The sequence below is a fragment of the Typopeltis vanoorti genome, chromosome 1 (assembly GCF_054136105.1).
Source record: "Typopeltis vanoorti isolate ZY-2024b chromosome 1, IOZ_Tvanoo_1.0, whole genome shotgun sequence".
NCBI classification, from domain to species: Eukaryota; Metazoa; Arthropoda; class Arachnida; order Uropygi; family Thelyphonidae; genus Typopeltis; species Typopeltis vanoorti.
The window spans coordinates 132,687,064-132,710,424 of NC_143549.1; the positions used below are offsets into that span (position 1 = coordinate 132,687,064).

General features: G+C 37.3%; 1 protein-coding gene across 1 annotated transcript in view; it reads left to right on the forward strand.

Moving 5' to 3' along the window:
- The window catches only part of LOC150110437 (angiotensin-converting enzyme-like), a 169,854-nt gene that overhangs the window by 121,620 nt on the left and 24,873 nt on the right, over positions 1-23,361 (forward strand). The window contains exons 8-9 of the mRNA XM_090393777.1: positions 1,326-1,450; positions 6,820-6,918. Coding sequence (XP_090249903.1) covers positions 1,326-1,450; positions 6,820-6,918 — 224 coding nt within the window. The remainder of the gene's footprint in view (positions 1-1,325; positions 1,451-6,819; positions 6,919-23,361) is intronic.

A 23,361-nucleotide genomic window follows, 5' to 3' on the forward strand; every position in this document is an offset into this window, starting at 1 on the left:
CTAATTGCTCCTTGGAGTTGCCCATAATAATAATAATAATAATAATAATGCTTTCTGGGCTTTCTAGCTTCTTGTTTTCCAAAATTTGAAATTGATTTTTTTATCATAATAGAAAAGTTTCCCTTTATTTCATTCATTTTTAATTTAGACCTATCATACCTTATCTTTCCCTTTTGAGTTGTAATTTTTTTTTACTTTCCTATGCAGTTTTAATTTAAGTTTGGCTGTTACTAAGTAATAATTAGATCCTACACCAACTCCTCGAATTACTTTAACATCTAAGAGCAAACTCTTAAACTTACCTTTGATTGCAATATGATCGATTTGGGTTTTTGTTTTACCATCTGGTGATGTGATATCCAGATCATTTTATGCATGTCTTTATTTTTAAATAAACTTCCTCCTATCACAAGATTATTCATTTCACAAAATGCTACAAGTAGGTCTGATCTAATTCTGATTTTCCCTTTCAGTCATTTCCGACCGTAGGTGACTTTGTAGGCATTGCCCACAAAGTTTTCCTGGTGAGAATTTTACATGGTAGTTCACCATTGCTTTCCCCAACCACCCAATTTTATCTGGGCTCAGAACCGGCATATGGCTGAGATGTATTCATGACTGTAAACCATGCGTGAACACACGCATGGTTTACAGTCATACGCGTGTTCACGGGGCTGGTTTGCCTGTTCTAAGGGAAGAAAAACCCCGAGTTTCCAGGTGAAAAAAACCCTACCTCCATATGAGACCTGCTAACTCACTTTTAGTCGAAAGAGACCAGATAAAGGTTCCTCACGTCACTGACGGGAATTGAACCCAGATCTTCCTGACTAAAGGGCTTTGTCTATACTGACTGAGCTACGGAGGCTCTCACCAATAGGTCACCATTCTCATTTCTTTGACTACATGCCTCATTACCTGCTGCTCTTTCATCTTCATTGTTTCTTTTTCCAACTTTAGCATTCATGTCACCCATAAGAATAAGAAAAAGGATTTATTGAAATCATCATGATTTTATCAAAAAAATATCACAGGTTATGTTTGCTGAGTTTAAAGCATGGGGGCTTCTTTAAATTTTTTCAGCATTGGTGCATATACTGGACTTTCTGTATCAAATTAACAAGAGGTGATGTCTATCTTTCTATGAAATGTTTGAGTCATCTCTCCTGCCTTTTTTTTTGTTTTTTCATCTTACCTTTCAGACAACTCTTAACACTAACTCCATTCTATCTTTGATCTGAAAATGCACTTTGTACTGAATTTTTCCTATTGTAAAATAATCACCAAGTTAATTACAAAAGTGTTTTTTTTTTGCATGTTTTTATTAGCATCAAGATGTGTACTTCAGTTACCCTCTCTGATCTAACTGTTGTCCATCATGAAATGGGTCATATACAGTACTATCTTCAATATGTTAACCAACCACTTGTTTTTCGAGATGGAGCTAATCCAGGTATGTATATCTACATAACAGATAATGGGTTTGGAAACAGGGAATAGGCTTAAACCAAAGCTTATATGAAGAGTATTTAATATTGATTTAGTTGTTGCACCTTGTGATTCATCTAAGCTGTCTATCATGCTGGTATTTTCAAAAATCAAGATTTTATTTTATTTATTTTTTGTTGAAATCAGGATAATTTACTTGAAATATTTTATAAATAAATCTAAGTAATTTAAATTTTTAAAACACATATAAATCTGAGACTTTCCTCATTAGCATTCTAGCAATAACTGGATAGCATACTGGGACTCCACTTTTCTTGTTCATCACTTCTCTATTCTACAAATATTCTGATAAAGGTGCTCTGTTATTATCATATACATCTCTTAAGATTTATTGGGTAAAAATTTCAGTTTAATATAAAACTGGAAGAAGTCAGTGAAGAATCTATAGAAGAAAGTGAGAAGCAGAACAAAAGAGTAAATAGAGGAGCAAAGTTAGGGAAGGAAGCAGTAGAGTATCAAAAGATTGGATTGTGAGGAAAGAGCAAATAGGAATGTCACTACAATGACATCAGCACCACCTCATAAATATTCCACTACAGTGTAGCATGCTCTATTATCTTGGTAATCTTCAGATGGCGAATGTCCAAAAATACTCACTTCCTTTTTAAAGAGATTGGGTACTCTTTAATAATCTCATTGCAATCCTATTAACTCCAACTAAACTTTACCCTTTCATGCACTCCTTGCTATCATTCCTTCTACCATCCAAAGAATTGATTCCGTTCATATTCTTATTGTCCTTCCTTTACCTACTTAACCATTTCATTACTGACTCTCCCTGCAGTGCACCTCACCACTAGTATTTCCAAAGACAATCACAAACATCCATGTCCACTGCGGGATTCAAACCCACAGCCTTTTGGCTGGAGAGCAGATTCACTAACCACTTGGCCACTTCCACTCCAAATGGAATGGAATAACAATGGAATGCTCACACATTTGCTATGAAGTTGCTGGTCTGCTGCAAAGTACTGGTAACTGCATGCATTCAATGTTGTGTTGAATTAAAGAAGACCAGACTTGATGTAAACTCATCAAGTCTGTTTTTTTATTGCACTGTTGAGGATGTTTGATCATTTCAGCTGATTCCTTGAACACTCTTGGGAAAAATCTGTAATTTATAATGTAGCATTTTGGTTTGTTACCATAATACCTGATTTACTAAAATAAAGAGCCAAAAGGCTTCATTTCAGCAATGCAAAATTATATAAATCAAGTGGATATTAAATCCAGCATTATTTCAAAGCCAAATACAGAAACTATAAAAATTTCGTACGAAATTTGGCCAGAGAGCTTATAGGAATACACTCACCGGCATTTATAAGTTGCCCTAGCCAGACCTTATAGGAGAACATGATCGCTGCCCAAGAGTCCATATATTCACCTCCTGTTGGTCCATTTTGATAAGGTTTCACTGGCCTGACAGCTTCGAACTGATTGGTTCTCCTCAGAGAACAGGCAGAAACCTTAAGAGAGCAAAAACTCTCATTCAGTATTAAGGAACTCAAAGTGTCGAAAAGGTGTATTTTTTGTAAGCAAACTTTCAGTCGGTGCATAAAATATTTACTAAAATAAAGAGCCAAAAGGCTTCATTTCAGTGATGCAAATGCTGTAAATGCCGGGCAGCAATCATGTTCTCCTATAAGGTCCAGCTAGGGCAATTCATAAATGCTGGCAAGTGTATTCCCATAAGATCTCTGGTCAAATTTCATACGAAACTTTTATAGTTTCTTTATTTGGCTTTGAAATAATACTGGATTTAATATCCACTTGATTTATATAATAATACCTGATGTTTGGTTTCAGTTGTATGTGGTTCCTTTCATTCTCTGTGTCCTTGATATGTTCAGATTGGCATACTTCTGACTTGCCTGTTTGTCTGTCCTATGTAGTGAAAACTGCAGGTACAGTTGATCTTGTAGACACCAGGTTTTTTGAGATGGTTTGGAAGGTTTGGATGTTTCAGGAAATTAGAGATCTTTTTGAATGGTAAAAAAGTAATGTTTATTTTTTGTTCACATAGTATCCTTGATATGTTATGTGACTAACTACTGTATATAGGGAAGAATCACTGTTCCTCTGAAGTCTTGTTGTTCATGTTCATCCGAATGTCGAGAGAGAATTTTGTTGACTAATGTTCTATTGTATAACCATTCTTTGGTAGGATGGTGCTGAGGTAGTAGAGCTCTTGGTTCCCTTTATCTATTTCTCTATATTAGTGAAGATTCTGTAAGCTTTATCACATAGGAAATGAATAATGCCTGTTTTTTGTGCCAGGTGGTGGTATGATGTGCGTCTGGTGTTTGTTGGCTTCCTATATATTGAGAAATTGAATGTGTTCTGCTTAAATACTTCTACTACTGTATGTCTCTGTTTACCTCCAGTTCAACAGTGAATTTAATATGAGGATGAATATTATTCAGATATGTGAGAAATTCTTCTAATTAGGTAATAGACCTGACCAAATGATGAATATTTCATTGACATACCTGAGCCAAACTTTAGATTATGTTGCCTAGTACTGAATGGCTCTCTCTTCAAACCACTCTGAACAAATTTGCTAACAAGGGAGAATGGGAAGAGCCCATTGATAATTCTTCTTTAAGTTCAAAATAATCATCTTGGAATTTGAAGAAAGTACTATTAATGAAATGTTTGAAGAGATCTATGGTGTACAGTGGAAACAGGTCTTGTAGTAGTTTTTATCAGGTTTCTGTTCTTGGTATACTTTCCACTGTTGTTCTTGTTTTCAAATATTTCATTATGTACGTTACATGATTTTTAGTTTATTCACTTATTTCTCCTGAGGATGTGAAACACAAGAATTGACTACTCAATAATTTATTGAGTAGTCAATAAATTATTCTATCCATTTCTTTCTTTCATGTGAAAAAATACCACTGAGCATTTCTAAGATCTTTAAGTTTATTATATTTGAATGATTTCCATATATTATTCAGCCTTGTTAGTGCAGAAGAAATGGTCAGGAATTGTTTGAGGAAAGTAGGATCAGACTGCATAGCCAGAATCAGGGGGATAAAACAAACAGGAGTGAAATGGATATTGAACATGTTAAAGCAGGAGCTGCAAAAAGAAAAAAAAAAAAAAAAAAAGACAAAAGACAATATCGAGGAGAGAATATAAAGATAAAGATAAAGGTGATCAGCATGCCCTTAAGGAACACAAAGTGTATAGGCAAGAAGGTTGATTAACATAGTAAGGAGGGATAAATCAAATTATGAGATGAAATTAACTAAGAAGGCCAAAGAAAATCCTGAAGTTTCTTTATGAGTAAGAAAAAGAATGATTATGGAAGAGTAACTTTAATGAGTGCTGATGGTGGAAAATTGACAGAAGAAATAATTAGATACTAAATGATCATTTTGCAAAAGTGTATCATCCAAGTAGGGATATTGCAGTTGTCAGTGTGACAGAGACTGATGTGAAAATTGAGGTAGATTGAGGTAGAAAAACTGGAGGTGCTCAGCATAATCAGAAATATCACTGTGAATACAATGGTGAGATTGAATGGCATGTCAGACACACCCTTCAATGTGATATGAGAATGTGCAAGTAACATTTAAGCTTGCACCTTGTGTGCTACTAAAATGTACTACTCAAAGGTTATTGTTTTATTATTATTATTATTATTATTAAGACTTGACCTCCATCAAGTCGGAGACACACTGTGGGAGGTACACACTATCAAAAGCTCATCCAACCTTTGAGTAGTACATTTTAGTAGTACACAAGGTGCAAGCTTAAGTGTTACTTGCACATTCTCATATCACATTGAAGGGCATGTCTGACATGTCATTTAATCTCACCATTGTATTCACACTGATATTTCTGATTATGCTGAGCACTTCTAGTTTATCTACCACAATTCTCACATCAGTTCCCCCCCCCTCCCATTTATGAAACATCTTTTCCATGTCTACCTGATAACAACCCCTGACTAACTTATATATCTCAAGCATATCTCCACTCCTCCTTCTCCTGTTCATGGGGATTTGCAATTTACATTTTGTCAACTCCACATTCCAAAGGCCACTACCCACTTTTGTGAATCTTCTCTGGCTCGATTCTAACATATCCTCATTACCATGAAAACCTGGTGATGAAATCTATGCACAATAATCAAAATAATTTATTTCTGCACATCAGGGATCCTTTGCATCATTGTCATTATAAACATCAATGTGGTTATACTATAAATTAAAGATACCAAGAAATTATATACTTGGTTTAATCCTTTATCCAAGTGTAAGCAAACCAAGTTTGCATCTGAAGTATCTTCAGGACTGGGACAACTCATGATAAAGGTGGTATCACTTCACATCATTGCCTTAGTATCCCATAATACAAAGCATATCTCCTTGCAAGAAGACTTGAATAAATTGAGTGATTGGGCAAGCAAATGGGGATGTGAGTTCAATGTTGCAAAATGTAAGGTTTTAAAATTTGGAAAACAAAGATGGGATGCAGAATTTATGCTTGGTGAGAATATATTGTTGGAGGTAGAGGAAATAAGAGATCTGGGGGTGATAGTGGATAAGGATCTAAAATTTAGGGGACACATTGCCAAAATTGTGAAGACAACACAAAGACTTCTGTGAATGATGCGGAGGACACTGACATGTAGAAGTAGGGAGATTCTTGTTCCAATGTATAAGGCTTTGATTAGGCCACACATGGACCATTGTGCCCAGATTTGGTCATCAGGTTTTCAGAAGGATGAAGAGATGTTGGAAAGGATCCAAAGGCGACTGACTAAGGTAGTTTCTGACCTCTGGAATGCAATTCTAAGGGGTTGTTATAGGATCAATGCTGGAGAAGTTTTACAGAGAATAGTGGGAGATCAGGGGAGAACCAGAGGTCATCCCTGGAAATTGTATAAAGAGGGTAGGGTGTGAGTAGGAGAGTGAGAGGCAGGTTTTTTCGTGCAGAGTTGTGAATGATTGGAATGCCTTGTCTGAGAATGTGGTGTCTGCAAGGAGTTTGAGTGTGTTTAAGACACGGTATGGTGAGATGTGTGTGATAAAAGGACCCCCCAGATGAGTCTTTGACTCCATGAGGTCTTGGGAAATGATAATAATAATAATAATAATAATAATAATTATCCAATGTTATGACTTCACAACTTGCGCAATGTAGCCTCTGAATTTCAAGTCCTTGTTCACCACCACTCCCAGATCTCTCATTTCCACTACCTCCTTTAATGTTTCCCAAGATATTAGCAATTTAGCAGATCATTCTTCTTAAGATGTACACTTTATATTCAAATATTATAAAAATTATATTATCTGATAGGATTTCATGAAGCTATTGGAGATGTTATTGCCCTGTCAGTGTCCACTCCAACTCACCTTAAGAATATTGGCTTACTAAAAGAATTTGCTGATGATATTGGTAAGTGAGTATATATTTGTGAATTTGAACAGAATAGTATTACTATTATTCAGTGGAATCAGAAGACCTGGAATGAAGTCTTCTGATTCCACTGAATCAAGCCTGTGTGGATCAGAAAAATCCTGCAGGATTCTTCCGATTTTAGAAACATGCCAGCAGGAAATGTTTCAACATCTGTGTGTTAATTGTTGAAAGTTTTCCACTTGGTTATACTATAAATTAAAGATACCAAGAAATTATATACTTCAGAAGCAAACGAAGTTTGCATCTGAAGTATCTTTAGGACTGGGACAAGTGGAAAACTTTCAACAATTAGCACACAGATGTTGAAACATTTCCTTTGGCTCCTACTGATGAGACCTCAATAAAGGTCAAAACTGGTCTGGGTAGTGACCCTTCACATAATGCCTAGCATTATACATGTCTGCAAGGAGATGTGCTTTGTATTATGGGATACTAAGGCAATGATGTGAAGTCATACCACCTTTATCATGAGTCAAATCCAGAGGTGAGATACCAAGGTTGAAGTAATGCAGAAGTCATATTTTTCTATACAAGTTGCCAAAAGGTGTCACACCTTATTATTAAGGCTTAAATGCTAGGAGAAACTCATGTTGGAAGTATAATAGAGTGAAACAGCACTAGGAAAGGATTGAAAATAGTATTTAATTCTTCCAGTATTTCATCTCAGTTACAGAGACATCTTCAGGGAGTACAATATGAGACGTAACACACACACACACACACACACACACACACACACACACACACACACACACACACACACACACACACACACACACACACACACACAAAGGCAGCACAAAAATAAGTGCAACATGTTGACAAAAGAGAGTCCTAACTAAGTTGGGTACCCTTTATGGACACCTGTCTAGGATGTAAACTGGGATCTCAAGGTGGCATTTCCCATATTTTGGGAATTTTATGCAACCCTATTTATTCAAATTAAGCTGATTTTGAAGCACAACAGCAGATTCTAAAAACAGTCTTTCTCTTTTAAATTTACTGTGATAGAGCACGATGGTTTATTCCAATTGATTCTGTGAGCTGTATCCAAAGCAAGGTCTGCAAGGCCAGATTGACCATAGTGATGACTGCAGATCTATTTTTTTTATGCTCTTCCATGCAGATGGTAGCTGATATTCCTGTATGGCCATAGTAATCAAACTTACAGGAACAAGAAACTCTATATACAGTTGGAACTGAGAGAGGAGAGAATGTCTTTAGTGAAGCAGGTAATTGTAGCTAGTTTGGTGCAAAGATTGTATTTCTTTAAGATTTTTGACATTTTTTTGTGCTGTGCCTTGGACATAGGGGATGGTGATAGTATTGCTAAAATCTTTCTGAAGAGAAGGTTGTGGCTTGGGGGCAGGATTGATTATTTCTTGACACTGTGGAAACTAGCCATTAGATTAAAAAAAGAGTGTCGGCTACATGATTGAGATCTACTACAAGAGAAGTCTCATTGGAACGAATGTTATAGGCTCTATGGATTTTGTGTTTTTGTAACACCATATTGTTGATGGGGGTGGGTGAATGTATCTGCTTGTGTGAGTGGGTTTTCTATATACTGAAAAAAGGACAGGTTCCTTTAGGTAGGCAGGTGAACAAGGTATCTAGAAAGGCTAGACTATTATTAGTTTTCTTTTCCATTGTAAACTGAATTCAAGGGGGAAGACTATTGAGGTGACAGAGAAGAATGTCTGATGTGTGTGGACCATGAGACCAAATAGAAAACACATCATCTATATATCTTAAACAAATAGAAGGTTTGAGATGGGTTGAGTCAGAGCTTGTTTATCAGAATCTTCCATAAAAAAAAAGTTGGTAGGTCAGGGGAGAGATCCCATAGACTCTGTGGAAAATTCTAATACTTTGAGATCCCATTTCATAACTAGGCTGCTGCCAAATGTCCATAGAGGGTGCTCCACCTACTCAGGACTCTAATCTTTCTTCCACGTGTTTCACTTAGTTTTGCTGCCTTTGTGTGCATGTTACAAGTCTCATATTATAGTTCCTGATTTTCTCCCAGTATTTTCTCCCATTATCATATATTATTATTTTATATATATATATATATATTCCTGAGCTTCTACTCAGTTTTTATGGTACATTTAAAAAAAATAAATATTTAATGACTTTAAACCGAGATAAAATAATAAGTTTTAATGAAAATGATACAACTAGTTTCAGCCTTTTACAGACTTCTTCAGGTATCCACTAAAAGTAAAACATAATAATAAAAATTAAAGTTATAAAAAACTGAGAATTACAGGCAAAAATGCAATACATAATTGACATAAAAAACTTTGTATTTTTTAAGTTGTTCTATCCAACGTGCCATTGTTTATAGCATGCGTGCTTGTGAGTTCTCATGAACGCCAGTATTGAACAACTGCAGCATGGCTATCAGGGATGTTGTAACTTAAATTGCTGTTCAAATGTTCAGGATTAAGTAGGATTTCTCTGGATTCCACAATTTTTCTTTCAAACTCATCACTGCAGCGAAAAATGTTTTCGGATTTATCCAAGCAAACTGAGTGACTTTGGAGATCATTATGAGGACTGTTTGAGAAAAGAACATGACTGGATAGTGCAGATTCGTTCATCAAAAACACCACAGATTTCGTTTCTCATATAAAAAATATTTCCATCAGCAAAAATGATATCATGGCAAGTTTTGACATTATCTCCATTATTTACTAACGTTCCTACTGAGGAGGTATTAACATTACTAAAGGACAAATTGTCTAAAAAGTTATTTGCTTTATTAAAGCATTGTATTCAATCTGGCTACTTCAGATATAGAGACTCCATTTACAAACAAAACCAAGGCCTAGCAATGGGCAACCCTTTATCCCCAGTTCTAGCAAACATTTTCCTAGAAGATTTTGAAACAAAAGCCATATCATCCTTCTCAATTAAGCCGAAACTTTGGAGGCGTTATGTTGACGACATTTTTATAATATGGAGTCACAGGCACACATCTCTCATGGATTTTTCTTCATCATCTTAACAACCAGCATTCTAATATAAAATTCACTGCTGAACTAGAACGAAATAACTGCCTTCCGTTCCTGGATGTAATGATGCTCTGATAGATTTAAAATCTCTATATACAGAAAACCCACTCATACTAATAGATATCTGCACTGTCAATCTCATCACTTTCCACCTCAAAAGCTCAGAACTCTCTATTTTAGGACACAGAGCATGCTCTCTTTTAAATGAACCAGATGAGTTCCAAAAAGAAATTAATCACCTTTCTCTTATCTTTAAACAAAATGGATATTCTGAAAAAACGATTAAGAAATTTCTTCTGGATCCTCCTAGGCAGTGTACTACAGAAACTACTAATTTTAAAAGTAACATCTCCATCTCATACATTAGTTCAGTCTCCAATAAATTGGCTAAAGTCCTTAAAAAATACAATATCAGGACGTTTTTCACTACCCTTCCTAAAATCCGTTCTCTTATAAGCCATCCGAAGCCTATTCATCACAACCTAAAATATCCAGGTGTTTACAAATTATGGTATGATTGTAATATTCCTTATTTTGGACAGACTAACAAATCTATTGAACTACGTATAGAAGAGCATAAGAGAGATATCTTCTATAAAAGATCACATGCATCTGCACTATCCAGTCATGTTCTTTTCTCAAACAGTCCTCATAATGATCTCCAAAGTCACTCAGTTTGCTGGGATAAATCCGAAAACATTTTTCGCTGCAGTGATGAGTTTGAAAGAAAAATTGTGGAAACCAGAGAAATCCTACTTAATCCTGAACATTTGAACAGCAATTTAAGTTACAACATCCCTGATAGCCATGCTGCAGTAGTTCAATACTGGCGTTCACAAGAACTCACAAGCACGCATGCTATAAACAATGGCACGTTGGATAGAACAACTTAAAAAATACAACGTTTTTTATGTCAATTATGTATTGCATTTTTGCCTGTAATTCTCAGTTTTTTATAACTTCAATTTTTATTATTGTGTTTTACCTTTTGTGGATACCTGAAGAAGGCTGTAAAAGGCTGAAACTAGTTGTATCATTTTCATTAAAACTTATTATTTTATCTCGGTTTAAAGTCATTAAATATCTATTTTAAAAAAAAAAAAAAATATATATATATATATATATATAATCTACTCTCTCTCTCAACACAGAAATTTTGGTAATCTGGTCTGTGCAGAACTTCTGTGTCATTGCCAGTCTAGTTGGTCCATTGGTTTTTCAAGTGGTTGGAATCCCATCATGGATGTAGATATCTGTGAATCTCACCTGTTGGAAGCCTTAAGGGCTTGAAGTAGTTCCATTGTTGAAAACAGATCTACACTCTGGACAACCATGAAATAAAAATAAATAATTACCCATAATGCAAAAAGTGGTAAAGAAACAGGAAAGCATATCTAGAAGTCATATAAAAGTTACATCCTTTCTCATAAGCACTTTAATACAACTTCTAGGTGTGCTTTCTTGTTTCTTTACCACCCCTGCATCATATTATAGGTTGTTTAGTAGATTTTATAGAGAATTTTTTGTACAACAGTTAATGAAGACAGAAATGGTGGTAAGGACAACCAGATGCATGGTGTGTAAATCGAGTGTGTTGAGGTGCGGATTTTACTAAGATGGTTTGTTGTCAGGAGCATAATATGTATGTGTGGCAGAATGTGATGAATGTATTTATCGAGAGATTAAACAAAAGATGTGAGAGGGTGAGGGTCTGTATAAAGTGTCATACATTAATAGACGCTGATTATTTGAATGAAAATCATGAACAGGAAGTGAAGAATACAGAACGAAAGTTGAAAGGCTGTGATGGGGGGGGGGGATTGAGAATGACAGCAAGAATTGTGAGTGTAAGAATATGAGTATGAAGAATGTAATAGTGAATAAAGAAATGATTGAAAAAGGAAAAGCAAGCATAAATGTGGAAGGGGAAGTTAGCTTGACTAACAGTGCAAGAACAATTGCTATAATGCAAGAATTGGAGAATGAAATGATCAAGATGAGAAATAAGATAAGGCTAACATAAAATGAAATTAGATGTAAGGTAGATATGAACAAAAGAGTAGAAAAGAATAAAATGAAAGATAGTGAAGAAAAGAAGCAGAAAATGAAAGAATAGCACTATAAGATTCTGTTATAAGGTGTGGTGGATGAGAGAGCACACATGGTTTGCTTTCCAGGAGTGAAGATGAACAGGGTGAATGAGGTGCTGGATATGAGAAGAAAGGTGCAAGGGAGTTAGTGGTTGTGGTTGGAATGAATGATTTGGTTAGACATAGGGCAAAGGCAACGAAGATTATTGAAGAGAGCAAAAGAAAACAGTGTGGTAGGAAGAGTAGTGTGTTGCCCAGGTAAAACAATGATGAGTTGTAGTGAACAGCAAAGATCTTGAATGGCATGTGTGAAGAGAATGGAGTGCAGTTTGTGAATGTATGGGATGAGTTTGATTAATATAATTGTATAAGAGTGATGAACTGCATCTTAATGGTTTTAGAGTCAGTCTTCTGGAAAGGCTGCTGCTGCTAGAAAGAAGTGTAATCAGTGATGCAAACAAGGTATCAGTAGACTAGGCAAGACCAGTGTGAATGGAGATGAGAATGTGAGAATAGGAATGCAAGTTTAACAGTGAAATAGTGGGCCAAGGGGATCAGGGAGACATTTATACATTTAGAAAAATTAAACATGGAAACTTAAACTTATGCGAAATAAATTTATTAGCTGTAAAAATTTTGCATGTGTATCATAGGCATACTCAGTACACTGAAAATGGAATGCAATATAAAATTACAATTAAAGAATCACTTTTAAAAAGTGGCACTATAGCAAATAGATGATAATCAGTCAAGCAAAATTCACAATTATTAAAAAAATTACAATAATATAATAATTAGGAATTTGCATAAAAATGATATAATAATATTTCCCATAAAGGGGATAACTAAAGACTATCAGTTCTGTTTAAGTTTGGTTGGTGTAGAAAGATCTCAAAGCTCTTTATATATAAGCTCTCCATAAGGAATCTGCTTTTATGTAAAAGCTTAGTTTTCTTCCCAAAACTCTGTTTAAGTCAAGTTAGCATGTTCTGGTTCATGATACTGGATGTAAGATTTATGTTCTTTATGACATGGTTGCAGATCTGTCAAACTATCCAAAGTAAGACAAACTATAGGAGCATGGGATCGTAGACACCTGGAAGAATGAAGAGAGAAAGCTTGTCATTAGGTGAAAAAAGGAAGGTAGAAATCTTCACTTCATCACAGGATGAAAGGATACTACAATATTAAGAGGTTTTAGAACTTTAGCTACACTTTCAAAAATCCCTTGGAATCCAAGTCATATCTTTGGGGGGGGGGGGGGGTCTAGAGACTGGTTGTCTAAAGCTGTTAAAGGCTTTCTTAATAAAACATTCATAAAAGCAAACCATATAATTCTATTCTTGCTGTAAAGGTCTTCAGTGGAACAAATATTATAAACATGATATAACTGATGTAAATTATTATTTTTATTATTATCAAACAAGACCTCATGGAGTCAAAGACTCATCTAGGAGGTCCTTTTATCTCACACACATCTCATCATACCGGGTCTTAAACACATTCAAACTCCTTGCAGACACCACACTCTCAGGCAAGGCATTCCAATCATTCACAACTCTGCACGAAAAAAACCTGCCTCTCACTCCCCTACTCACACCCTCTCTATATAGTTTCCAGGGATGACCTCTGGTTCTCCCCTGATCTCCCACTATTCGCTGTAGAACTTCTCTACCATTGATCCTATAACAACCCCTTACCAACTTGTAGGTCTCTATCATATCTCCCCTCTTCCTTCTCTCCCCTAGACTCTGCAAATTACATCTTTTCAATCTTTCCTCATACTCGACATTCCAGAGGTCAGAAACTACCTTAGTCAGTCGCCTTTGGACCCTTTCCAACATCTCTTCATCCTTCTGAAAACCAGGTGACCAAATCTGGGCACAATAGTCCATGTGTGGCCTAATCAAAGCCTTATACAATGGAACAAGAATCTCCCTACTTCTACACGTCAGTGTCCTCCTCATCATTCCCAGAAGTCTTTGTGTTGTCTTCACAATTTTGGCGATGTGTCCCCTAAATTTTAGATCCTTATCCACTATCACTCCCAGATCTCTTATTTCGTCTACTTCCAACAATATATTCTCACCAAGCATAAATTCTGCATCCCATCTTTGTTTTCCAAATTTTAAAACCTTACATTTTGCAACATTGAACTCACATCCCCATTTGCTTGCCCAATCACTCAATTTATTCAAGGCTTCTTGCAAGGCCACAACATCTTCACTACTCTTTATGGTTCGTCCCAACTTTGCATCATCTGCAAACAACTGAATATCTCCATCCAAATCTTCGCCAATATCATTAATATACAAGTTAAATAGTAATGGCCCTAAAACAGATCCCTGAGGCACTCCACTAGTGACTTTCCTTTTCCTGGATATTGCACCCCCATACACAACTTGTTGATACCTATCAGATAGCAGTCTCCAATCCAATGCACTAATCTAATATCCAACCCCATCTGCTCTAGTTTGACTGTCAACTTATCATGAGGTACTCTATCAAAAGCTTTTGCGAAATCCAAGTATATTACTGTGTATCCTTCTCCTCTGTCCAAGGAAGCAGTCACTTTATTGTAATAAGTAAGTAGATTACTAAAACACGACCTCCCTTTAGCAAATCCATGCTGTCCATCAAAGATTATACCATTGTTGTCAACCCAACTCTGGATCCTAGTTCTCACAAGCTTCTCCAACAACTTAACCACAACACCTGACACACAGATAGGCCTATAGTTTGATGCTTGAGTTCGATCACCTCCTTTATGAAGTGGCACAATCTTGCCCTCCTTCCACTCTTTAGGGACTTGACCAAGTGCAAGACTCGTATTAAAAAAATATGTCAAGGCAGGTGTCAACTCTCTTGCACATTCCTTCAGAATACGCGGTGATATATTATCAAGTCCCACAGCCTTATTTACATCTAGTTTACTCAACTCCCCAAACACCTCTTGCTCACTTACAGTCAGTCTCTCCTCCCCATCATCAACTGCTCTCAATCTCTCCATGAAGTCACATTCACAAGATTGAAAGATCTTTATGAACTGCTCATTAAGTATCTCCACCACACATTCTGCAACAGCTGTCTTTATACCATTTCCTCCAATCAATGTCATCCTGCCATAATCATTCTTTCTTTTGCTGGCTACATATCGAAAGAACTCCCTAGGATTCTTTTTAGCTTCATTAGCTAACTGCTGTTCATACCTCTCTTTAGCTACTCTCACCAACCAAGTCACTCTCCTTGCCTGGTCCTAGTAGAACTCATGAAATTGGTTACTTCCACTTCTCTTATGCTGCCTCCACAATGCCCTTTTTCTCTGTATTGCATGCTTAATCTCTTTATTCATCCATCTCACACCTAACTTATTTAACCTTCTCACCCGTGGTATACATTTAGACATTGCATCCACTAAATATTTTTTGAAAATCCCCGAAGCTGCATTGATCTCTTTTCCAGCTAACTCCTCATTCCATGCTACACCTGCAAATGATGATGATGATGATGATGATGAGAATTAGTATGGATGTAATGATTATTATGAGTTTCTTTTCTAAAAACAGAAAATTGTAAACTACCATCTGGTTGATGAAGAATTAAAATATCTAAAAAGCTAGTTGATGGTTTTTTCCTCTTCTAAAGTAAGCTGAATTCTAAGATGAATCATATTTATTTTTGAAATGAATAGTTTTAAATCTGATGATGAACCTTTCCATATTGCAAATATATCATCTACATATCCGTACCATACTTTAGGTTTAGGAGAAATATCTTTAAAGAGACGATCTTCAAAATGCTCCATGTAGTAATTTGCAAAGGTAGGACTACCCATGGTAGTTGTAATTTTTCTAAGTATGCCAACTTATGTACTGATATTAAAGCAGTTAAGGAGACAGTGTAAGGAGAGTGGATTCTAAAAGCTGTAATGAAGGTATGTATGAGATAGTCAGCATAGGGGTAGTTGAGACTGAGAATGGTATATGGTACAAGGGTTAAGAATGAGCAGACAGCAGCAAATCACACTGAGGGGCAGCATAGATAGGACTGGTTATAGACCAAGAAATTAATTGTTATGCTTATTTATGAATGCCAGGAGTATCAGAAATAAGAAACATGAAATTGTTGTCTTGATTAATTTATTTTTATTATTATTATCATTCAGGCCTCCAAGGAGTCAAAAGACTCATCGAGGGAGGTCCTTCCTAAGACATAAAGTCTGTCAAGACTCATCGAGGGGAGATCCCCCCCTGAGAAAAACAAAGTCTATCATACCACTCTTTAAACTCACTGACCGTTCTCGCTCCCACCACTCCATCAGGCAATGCATTCCACGGCTCAACCACCCTCCACACAAAGAAACCACTCCTTACCCTCTTGCTCACAGTTTCCTTTCGTAACTTCCAGGGATGGCCTCTTGTCATCACTCCTTCCCACTGTTCAACCAACCTAAAGAACTCCCCAGTGTCAACCCTGTAACCACCTCTCAACAGTTTAAAAGTCTCAATCATATCCCCTCTCCTTCTTCTATCCACCAAACTCTGCAGTCCACATTCTCTCAGCCGATCTGCATAACTATCCTTGTACAGTCCTGATACCATCTTTGTCATCCGTCTTTGTATCCTTTCCACAGTTAATTTATCCCCTTCAAATCCTGGGGACCAAATCTGAGAACAATAGTTCAAGTGTGGCCTGATCAGAGACTTATACAACGGAATGATAACCCTCTTATCTCTGCAGGTCAGTGTCCTTCTCATAATAGCAGCAATCCTCTGTGTTACCTTCACCACCTTTGCAATATGTCCCCTAAACTTCAGGTTTCTATCAATCATCAACCCCAGATCTCTTGTCTCCCCTACTTCCTCCAGTATAACTCCTCCCATAGAGTATGCAGCATCCCATCGATGTTTCCCAAACCTCAAGACCTTACATTTTGCTGCATTAAACTGAACTCCCATTCATTTGCCCATCTACTAGCTTATTTAAATCCTCTTGCAGGGCTACCACATCTGCACTATTACTAATAATCCTTCTCAGCTTCGCATCATCCGCAAACAACTGAATATCCCCCTGCAATCCACTGGCTATGTCATTGATATAAAGGTTAAACAATATAGGTCCTAGTACTGAGCCCTGTGGGACCCCACTTGTAACCCTCTGCCGCCTGGAAACTGCTCCACCATACACAACTCTCTGATACCTATCAGACAGCCAATCCTGAATCTGATAGACTGATAATGAATGAGAGCAGGAGGTATATGAGGAATATAAACTTGATGTTAATAAGAGATAATAGGAAGTGACAATATATGCTGCATGTCTTGAAGGAATGCTTTAGGGAATTAACAGCATCTTTGAACACACTGTTTAACATGACTCTTGCAACAGGGTGGGTCACAAAGGAATGGAAAGTAGGAAAAATTGTTCCACTTCACAAAGGGGGGGGGGAGATAACACTGGGCTACAAATTATAGGCCAATCTGTGTGTCTGAAGTTGTTGTTAAGATGTTAGAGAAGTTGGTGAAGACTAGGATGTGTTGATAATAGCAGTATTTTTTATGATGATGAGCATGAGTTTGTTAGGGGAGAGGTCATATTTTAGCAGTTCTGCTTATGTATTATAGTAATGATTGTAGCCATTTCCTTCAACTGAACTGTTGCTTTATTATCAAAAGTGAGTAAATTTCAGTTGATTAAAGGAAATAGCTACAATTGTTACTGTTAGACTTTACAGAGGCATTTGAAAAAATAGCACATGGAATTCTACTATGTAAACTGCAGCAAATGAGGATGAATATAAAGTAAGTGCATGGATAAGAGTTGGCTATACAAAAGAATAGTTTATGATGGAGAAGAATCAATGAGAAGTAAGTGGTGAGTAAGGTTTCACACAGCTCTGCACTTAGGCAACTAAATACAGAGTTAGGATGACATCCTGACAGGAATAGAGATGGAAATGTATAATGTGTTTCATGAGGATAAAAAGGGAGGGGGAGTGCTATTCTCTATCATCAATAGCACTCCCCTCCCTTTTTATCTTTTTTTTTTTAAAGAGTTATGTCCATACAAAGTAGATGCAAGAGGGAAATAGTGCCAGTGGTTTTCAGGTAGTATGGTGTGAGATGGAGATGAATAGAATGAAATACTTGATCAGATGTTGTTATAGACCTGGTAATGTGGATAGTGACTATGAAATGTATAATCAAATTAGCCAAGCAAATAAGAAAAGGGTGATCATTATGGACGATTTTAATTATGGCTGGGATGATGAGATAGCAACTGGAAGTAAAGAAAATGAGTTTCTTGAGTTTTTGAGGGATAACTACCTCAGACAGTATGTAACAGAGTGCACACGAGGATTGAGGGTGTTGGATTTGATCATCTCATCAGAGGATGTAATTATAAATGAGGTGTCCAATCACCCACCAGTTGGTGAGAGTAATCCTGAAGTGATTACTTGGGTGGTTGCCAGCAATGTGAGGACCTCTGTGAGAAAAGGGGGTATATGTGGAACTGCAAGAGGGGGGGGGGGATTATGAAGGGCTCAGGAGACAGCTTGCAGATGTAACATGGAATGAGGAGTTAGCTGGAAAAGAGATCAATGCAGCTTGAGGGATTTTCAAGAACTATCTGGTAGAAGCAATGTCTAAATGTATTCCAAGGGTCAGAAGGTTAAATAAAGTCGGTATGAAATGGATGAATGAACAGATTAAGCATGCAATGCAGAAAAAACAAGGCATTATTAATGAGGCAACATAAGAGGAGTGGCAATAATCAATTCCATGAGGAATAAAAAGAACAGGCAAGGAGAATGACTCGGTTGTAAGGGGTAGCAAAAGTTCAGTACGAGCAGCAGTTAGCTAATGAAGCCAGAGAGTTCTTTTGATATGTAACCAGCAGAAAAAAGAATGATTATGGTAGGATGGCACTGACTGGAAAAAATGGTATAAAGACAACTGCTGCAGAGGATATAGGGGAGATATTTAATAAGCAATTTATAAAATACTTTCATCCTTGTGAATGTGACATCATGGAGAGTTTGAGAGCAGTGGATGATGAGGAGAGACTTGACTGTGAGAGCTAATTTGATATTAAGGCTGTGGGACTTGAGGATATATCGCTGTGAATTTTGAATGGATGTGCCAGGGAATTGACATCTGCCTTGATGTATTTGTTTAATAGTAGCTTTACATTTGGTCTTGCCTTCCTTCCATAGGAATGGAAGGAAGGAAGGAAGGCAAGAATGTACCACTTCATAAAGGAGGTGACAGAATTCAAGCATCAAATTATAGGCCAATCTGTGTGTCAGGTGTTGTGGTTATAGTGTTGGAAAGGCTGATGAGAATCAGGATTCAGAACTAGATAGCATGGATTTGCTAAAGGGAGGTCATGTTTTAGTAATCTACTTACTTATACAATAAGGTGACAGCAGCACTGGATGTGGGAGATGGATACACAGTAGTATACTTAAACTTTGCAATTAAATTACTGCATGGCAAGTTGATAGTCAAACTAGAGCAGTTGGGATTGGATATTTGATATATTGGATTGTGATTGTCTATGGAAGTACTAGCGGTGGTGATCGCCAGTAGATAGTGTTGATGGTTTGAGTCGGTGGAGATAGAGTTGTAGAGCAGGTGCTCTCCCTCGATGAGTCTATGGATTCCCTGGAGGTGTCAAATAATAATAATATTAGACTAGTGCATTAGATTGGAGATTGGCTGTCTGAGAGGTATCTACAAGTTCTGTATGTGGGAGCAATATCCCAGAAGAGGAAAGTCACTAGTAGTGTGCCTGAGAGGTCTGTTTCAGGGCCATTGTTTAACCTGTATGTTAATGATATTTGGGAAGATGGGGATATTCAGTTGTTTGCAGATGATGCAAAGGTGGGAAAGAACTATGAGGATTAGAGAAGGTGTCTAAACTGGTATCTGATCCCCTGATGAAGCTATTAGATATTAAGGTAGTGAAACTTGTCAATTATTATCAGTATTCATATTTATGAACAACATTAAAAAATAAATTCAGCTTTCTTATTGTTAATCTGTATGTGTTTAACACTGTGAGAAGTTGATTATAGAAGGGATGCCAGTATAATAATAGAAAGCCATCATAACATTTTTGTATGTATGTCCTGAATGCATTTCATTAGGAATGTTTATTGCCTCTCAGTTAATTGCTGTCTGTTCTTAGGTAGTGATTTTAGACTCAGATAAATGGCTATTGAGAAAGTAATATAATGTAATGGCAGATGCAGGTGAGCTTTGCAGATCCTTTAAAGAATGTTTGGTTTGGTTTAGTTTGAACTGTGTGTGTGTGTGTTAACTCTTCTCCAGCCAGTTTTTCTGCGATGAATAAGTTATTATTATTATTATCATTATTATTATAATTAAGATCACAGCTCCACGGAATCAAAAGCCCCATCATGGGAGGTCTACACTCTCACACAAGGAGGACATTCACACTTTTCATTTATCTTCCCATTCACAGTTTTTTTACTCACTACACTCTCAGACAATACATTCTGCTCACCAACCACTGTACAAGCAAAGAACCTGCCTTCTCACTTCCTTGTTCACACTCTCCTTATACAACTTCCAGAGATGGCCTCTTGTTCTACTTATGTCCCCCCCCTCCTCTATGTTACAAAAACTCTTCTCCGCATTAGTAACAAACCCACACCAACTTATTTATCAATCATATCCTCTCCTTCTTTTATTCAGTGTGGCTATGGCAATTAAGAGAAAGAGGTGAAAGGGTGGATGAGATGATTGTGATGGTAGGAACAAATGACTTGAGTGGTAATGTAAGTAGGACAGCGAGAAATATGAGATTCTTGCTTGAAGGTGTACGAAAGAAGACACAGAGAGGAAAGATAGTGTGTGTGTTGCCCAGGTATGATAGTGATGAGCTGAGCAGAAGAGCAGCGATATTGAATGGCATAACAGCGAGAATGTGTCAGAAGAAAGGATTGGAATATGTGGATGCTTGGTGTGCGTTTGAGAACAGAGAGGAATTGTATGCAAGAGACCACTTGCATTTGAATGAGGAAGGACGTAGGCATCTGGAGAGATTGCTGTTCTGAATGAGTCAGTGTGTCCCAGTGTGGATGGTAGCAGGGGTGGCCTCTTGTGGGAATGGGTACTTGGGAGAAGGGAGAACATCAGTTAACGCTGAGCCAAGTGGAGTCTAGAGGGAATAATGCTGGGTATAGAAACAATGGCATTTTTATGCTTTATACTAATGCCAGGAGTATTCAGAATAAGGAAGAGGAATTGGTGGCACTGATAGCATCAGCCTGGCCAAAGATTAACCACATCTCTGTGATCCCAAGGATCACAGAGATGTGGTTGACAGAAGAGGATATAATAACAGGAATAGAATTTGCTGGGTACAGCATTTTTTGGCAGGATAGGAAGGGAAAGCATGTAGTCGAGTACTGCTTATGATAAGTGATGCCCTATGTCCTCTAAGAGTGGAGGCTTTGGAAGGCTATGACACTAATGATTTTGAAAGCATATGGTGTGAGGTGGGGGTAGGCAAGACAGGATATTTAGTGGAATGTTGCTACAGGCCAAGGAGCATAGAGGGTGTGGACCAGGAGATGTTGAGACAGTTGAGCATGGCAAGTGCAAGAAGAATAATTGTTACAGGAGATTTTAAATAGAGCAGTATAAATTGGGGAGAGGAAGATGCATGTAGCAATAAAGGAGTGGAATTTCTAGAATTCTTGAGGGACAAATGTCTTAGGCAGTATGTAACAGAGGGAACAAGAGGTTCAAGATTTTGGGATTTGGTTATAGCATCAGAAGAGTTGATAATAACTGATATGACATCTCTCCCACCAATTGGAGAGAGTGACCATATGGTTTTGACTTGGAAAATGAATAGACATGCAGGAGTATCAAAGAGATGGGAACGTATGTGGAATTATAAAGCAGGTGATTATAATAGTCTTAGACGTCAACTTGGGGAAGTTTCATGGAGGGAGGAATTGGAAGGCCAGGATATCATTAGTGCTTGGGAAATTGTGAAGGAATATTTGTTAGCAGCAATGGTAAGCTGTATTACACAAGTGAAGGAGAGGATGCAATTTGGAGTAAAGTGGATGACAAACAATATTAAACAGGAGCTACATGCGTAAAAGAGGCTATGGAAGAGATATAAGGAGATGGGTGAAGAGATGATGCATGAAGAATATAAGACACAGGCCAGAAGAGTGACTAGTATGGTAAGGAAGGCAAAACTGAAATATGAGAAAAGATTGGCCCTTAAATCCAAGGAAAATCCTAGGGAATTTTTTAGCTATGTGGCCAGTAGGGAAGAGAAATGACTGTGGAAAAATGACATTGTGGGATAAAAATGGGAATGGAGTGACTGATGCAGAGGACATAGTGCAATTGTTCAATGAACACTTTATTGGAGTATTTCATCCTGGAGGAGTCAATTTGAATACTAGAGGGTTAGAGCAGGTTCGAGGTTTAGAGGTGCAGGAGGAGAGTGTTCCACATACTGAGTACTCTGAATGTTAGTAAAGCTGTGGGACTGGATGGTATTTCACCACAAGTTTTGAGAGAATGTGCTGGGGAACTGACAGTGCCCTTGACCTGGCTTTTCAACGAAAGTCAGGCTGCGGGAAAGGTACCCATGGAATGGAAGTAGGGTAAGATAGCCATTGCATAAGGGCGATAGCAGAATGGAAGTGTCTAATTATAGGCCAGTTTCTTTGTCATTAGTAGTTAGTATGATCTTGGAGAAACTAGTGAGGTACCATATACAGCATAGGGCAGATGAGGGTAATGTTATCTGTGAGAGTCAACATGGATTTGTGAAGAGGCGCTCTTGTTTTAGCAATATGCTAGCCTTTTATGATAAAGTTACAAGAACATTAGATGAGGGACAGGCATATACTGCCATTTTTGTAGACTTAGCAAAGGCATTTGACAGGGTGCCACATGATAAGCTAATATTCAAGTTGCAGTACATGGGTCTGGATGTCAGATTGGTCAACTGGATTCAGGGTTGGCTGTCCGATAGGTATCAGAGAGTTGTGTATGGTGGAGCAATATCAAAGTGGCAGAAAGTTACAAGTGGGGTTTCACAGGGCTGAGTACTGGGACTTATATTGTTTAACCTTTATATCAATGACATTGTCTGTGCATTGCAAGGGGATATTCAGTCGTTTGCAGATGATGCAAAGCTGGGAAGGGTTATTAGTAATAACGCAGACGTGGTAGCTCTGCAAGAGGATTTGAATAAGTTAGATAGATGGTCAAATGAATAGATGGTGTGAGTTTAATGCAGCAAAA